Source organism: Bombus impatiens, unplaced genomic scaffold (genome assembly GCF_000188095.3).
Source record: "Bombus impatiens unplaced genomic scaffold, BIMP_2.2 scf_0548, whole genome shotgun sequence".
Classification (NCBI taxonomy): domain Eukaryota; kingdom Metazoa; phylum Arthropoda; class Insecta; order Hymenoptera; family Apidae; genus Bombus; species Bombus impatiens.
In genome coordinates this window covers 1,222,105-1,226,703 of record NT_176967.1, presented here as the reverse complement: position 1 = coordinate 1,226,703, position 4,599 = coordinate 1,222,105, and the positions used below count along the sequence as shown (strand labels likewise).

General features: G+C 52.7%; 1 protein-coding gene across 1 annotated transcript in view; it reads right to left on the bottom strand.

Moving 5' to 3' along the window:
* LOC100745178 (T-box protein H15) overlaps positions 1–4,599 on the bottom strand; it is a 16,894-nt gene that overhangs the window by 9,767 nt on the left and 2,528 nt on the right. Inside the window, 1 exon segment of the mRNA XM_033321995.1 lies at positions 534–786. Coding sequence (XP_033177886.1) covers positions 534–786 — 253 coding nt within the window.

Here is a 4,599-nt window from a genome sequence, read left to right as displayed (position 1 = left end):
GCGGTGGCGAAGGCGGTGGAGGGTGGCGTGGTAGAAAGTCGACCGGGTGAGGGACGATAAGTTGACGCGGGTGGAGGGTGCGACGAGCAACATCGCGGCGCAGATCTAATTACCAACGCGCGAGTAAACGCGCAGTAGGGTAGTGGAACCCCTTTGGGAGTCAGCGAACAACGAGAAGGAGCGGGAGCAGCAACAGCAGCAGCACGGATGTTGCCGTCGTGGCGGGCAATTAGGCGCGCGTCCGCCGCGTCGCGTCGCTCTCGTCCTTTCTCCGGTATTCGCCTCCCTTCCCATCGTCCTCTTCTTCTCGTCGTCTCTCGATAACGTCGTCTCGACGTTTGCCGACTGTTCGATCATCCAATTTTACTCGCCCGCCAGTTCGTCACGTACCGTAGATCGGCGATAATCGTAATCGAGGGAGACCGTTTAATCAAGTCCGACACACGCTGCGCGCCCGACATCGTCTTTACGCGAATATTTGAATTGCTTTTCCGTTCGCCCTCTCCAGAGACGCAAATCGGGGGGAACCTTACCTGCCAGTTTTCGTAATGATCATCTCGGTGCCTAGTTCGTTGAATTTATCCCATAAGTCTTTCGTCTCGAGGTGACACACCACGTGCCTAAGCTCTTCGCAGTTGGACCGTTCCTGAAGGAGAGGATTCACGGGTGAAGCTGCTTTGCCGCTGGTGCTTCCGGCGTCATCCGTCTCTGGATCGTCTTCCGCGACGATCGCCTCCTGAATCGGTGGAGCGCCGCGGACCACTCCAGAAACGCTCGGTTCCCTTTCTGAAAAGCACGCGAGGGATAATGAAGTTGTAGGTTTAATGTTTGCCACGGATCGAAAGAGAGGATGAAATTACCGCGACAACCGGAAAGGGAAAACCGATCGAGTCGTTTATCGATGAAAGAAACGCATGTATCGAGATACCGCGCACGGTTCGAGCTAATAAAAAGGCGTTAGCCACGACGACGGATAATTGATTAATCGGTTGCATCGTGGCTATCGGCAACAGGCATATAGAAACCTCGACTCGGATGCGGATAATCTCGCGCCTCTCCCTCCGTGTACATCGAAAGGTTCCCAGCTGCAGCGTGGGTCACGAACAACCACGAACACGTTTTGCGGCTAAAGCAGGCACCGCGAAAGAAAATTGCCGTTATCCCAAGTAGTAATTCGTAGCTAATGTCTTGTGACGCGATGCGACGAGGTGGGGTAAGGCGCGGAGTGATGCGAACCGCCACGAGGCATCCACCGTCTGTTGTTGCGAGAACCGTGTTCCGCGACACAATGACACTCATTCTCTCGATAATTAACAGTCGTCTCGATCGTCGGTTTCGCAGTTGCGTAAACGCAATCACGCGACCCACTCGATCGGTCGACCGAATTCTCGAGCCGCGCGTCGCAACCAACCAACGTATCGACGAACCAGCCGACCATCTGTACCGCGAATAACCCGAAAGCGACAGCAGATCGCAATCTACCGCGCGCGCGTTCCTATAATTAATCGATAGTTTGCGATTTTCAAGGATCGTTCGTTCCGTGTTTTGCACGACGCCGATAGGCTCTAGACCGGCGTAATCGAACGCGCGCGGTTCGTTCTCCCACTTTTTCTCTCTTCCTCTCTTCGTCTCCCTCGGCATTCGTTAGAGCGTCTTCCCGGCCGAGACAATAACGACGCCGCGGTAGCGGCTGCTAAAGGATAATTATCCACTTACGACGGAGGTTACTTTAGTTTAACGTTATTATCCCGACCAATGCCGACCAAGTGGCAGCGGTTCGTGAAATTACAATCTTTCCGGCCAAGGTAAAACGGCGACGAACGCTCTTGTTTGCCCTCGCGCACAGATACCTCTCTCTCGCATCGGTTTTCAATTTGTCTCTTGCCGATTGCAATTTCGGAAATTGGATAGCGTGCCATCGCCTAAAACGGCGCGCGTAAACGCGTTCGATCCCGAGGGGTCGTTCGATCGCAAACTGCTCGTTACGGCCAAGCTGCAGGACGTCCGAAATTCGTTAGGTCGCGGCCGGGCGATGAAATTCTCGCGCGAGTTTTTTCAACGATAGCCGCCATCGAACGCGACTCTTCCGCCATTTCCTCCGTCTTTGGAACAACCGTGCAGAGTTAGGGACGCTCGCTCGTCCAAGAGCTTTCGAGAGGCAAGAAACGCGCGGTAAAATAGAAGAAACCCCCCGCGGACGAGGGTTCGCGAAATCCGTTCCGAGCGATCCGTGATGGAACGAGAGAAACGCGTTCGCGAGTTCCACTCGCAGTGTTTCATTCGTTCGGCCGTTTTTTCCAATCGATCGAGCGACGACCGAACGCAAATCAAATCGGGTTTCACCGACTAACAAACAATTCCTCTCGATCGGCCGAACGATTAACTTCCGACACTCGATAAATTCGAGTTATCGCGAATAAATTAACAATAAACACTATCCGCTCTGCCAACTATTTTCGCAGCAGATTTTCTACGTCGATAACTTTACAACCGTGTATTTCACTTAACGCGGCACGCTTAAAAATTACTTTCGCTCGTTAAACCGATTCTCCTCGCTCTCAAGGGAGAGAAAAACCAATCGTTGCGTCTCTTGCCCCTCTCTCTCTCTCCCTCTCAGTCTATTTTCTTTTTACCCTCTCTCCCGTTTATGCTTGCACGGTTCTTGCAAATCAACGAGTTTCTTTATCGTAGCATCGCGAAGGAACGAGCGACCGAGCTTGACGCGACAAAAATCAGCGACACTTCCGGCGTGGCAGGGATCGGGAGGGTCACGGGAGTCGCAGGGAAAGCCGGTGATTTTCCACCGTGGTCGCGACACCGACGTTCCGACATTCCCAGGCTAAAGTCGGAGCGGCACTCGAGTTGCACGCAGGGCAAAAAGACGCGACACGAGGGCACGAGGGCAGCGACGGTGGCGGAAGTGGCGTAGGCGGTAGCGAAGGTGTCGTCGCGCGAAACGCGAATAACTGTTTAAACGGGAATTTTCGCGAGGCCGTAGCGGCTAATTGGCCGGTCAGAGAAGGTTGGCGCGATGTGTGGTCTGTCATCCGCGTATTTTTATTCGACACGGCGAACGGCGGTGTTAAACGACTGACGAAACGGATGACGAGTCGCCAGAACGGTTCGTGGCTGCGCGTCTGCCGACTGAGCACGAGTTTCGTTCGAGTTTACGAGCGACCTCGTCAAGTGAGTTACGGTTGCGAGTGCACGGCGCACCAGTGCCGCCGGATCAAAGACGCAAAGGAGGACAGATTGAAACGCGTCCCACTGCTAATGTCCTCCCACGAGATCTACGAGAACTTCAGCTCTTCCCGCCTTCTTCTTCGTTCGCGCGTCACGCGCTTCTCGTCTCGCTTTCCACCACGTCGTTTTAGGCTCGGTCCAGACGTTCTACCGTACGACACCGTTGCGGTGGCGTTGGTAGAACAGAGAAACCAGGTATTTGTTTCAAAGTCGTCTATTTCGCGAGAGAAGGATACGTACACGCGTATCTCCTTGTCCTTTCGACTCGTTGCCGCTGCAGCGATTTGCCGCAAACCGCTGGCTCGCATCGAGCCTTAAACTTGCCTCGCGACTCGCGACCCAGACACTTCCCTTTCCATATTTCTACGTTACGCCACGATTTTCTTCGCGGATCGCCAATTTCGTATTCCGCCGGCTATTTTTAATCGATCGCACCGCTCGATTCGATCAAGGTGCGGAGTCTCGAAATCGATTACGCTGTCTTTCTTTGTCCTTCGTTACGAAAGCTCTCGCGATCAACGTGACGCGATTGCCTAACAAACAAGCAAGTTCGCGTATCGACAACGATAATCGACGGGTTTTCTCTCTTATCGGTCGTTCGGTTGCCACGAATCCACGAAATCTACAAATTGCTCTCTGATCTTCTCGATTATCAAAAACGCAATAGGAGATATCATCGAAAAGCGAGCTATCGCGACAGCGTTCGATTCTCGGCGTTTCTTCAAAAACTCGCGTATCTCGGTTTTCTCGAGTGTAGCCAGCCTGTTACGCCGCTATCTGATCGAGAGAGAGAGAGAGAGAGAAAAGGAGAGAGAAAGAGAGAGAGAGAGAGAGAGACTCAGGGCAATCGATCAATCTGTCGACAGGTAATTAAAAGAAGCATTTTGTTTGTTCGCGAAACATAAATTAATCCGGTTGTAACGAAGTACGTGCTCTTTGGATCATGTCCGACGGAATTCCCACGCGACCTTCTATCCTTCGAAACTCTCGTTTCTATCGCAACGCGAAGCAATTTCGTCACCCGGCAGACAAGTTTTCTCCTCGTATTTTGCAAACAACGTGGTTCACACACGCGGACTCGTCTCGAGACAACGCCAGCGGAACACCGAAACGATTCGGCAAGATCGACACTGCGTCACCGACAGCCTGTCAGTTAACGTGGTCGCTAAACAACTCGAATCAACGACGCGACGTTGATCGAAACGAAAATCACCGTAATTTCTGCGTGCTTTCTAGCTTTGCCTCTGACTACAACTACGCACAACTATCAAAAGGTTTTAGTCGAGCAACGACGTGCGATGCAATATTCCGGCTGAACGAACCGTATCGCCTCGTTTCGCCGACCGTATCGTCCGT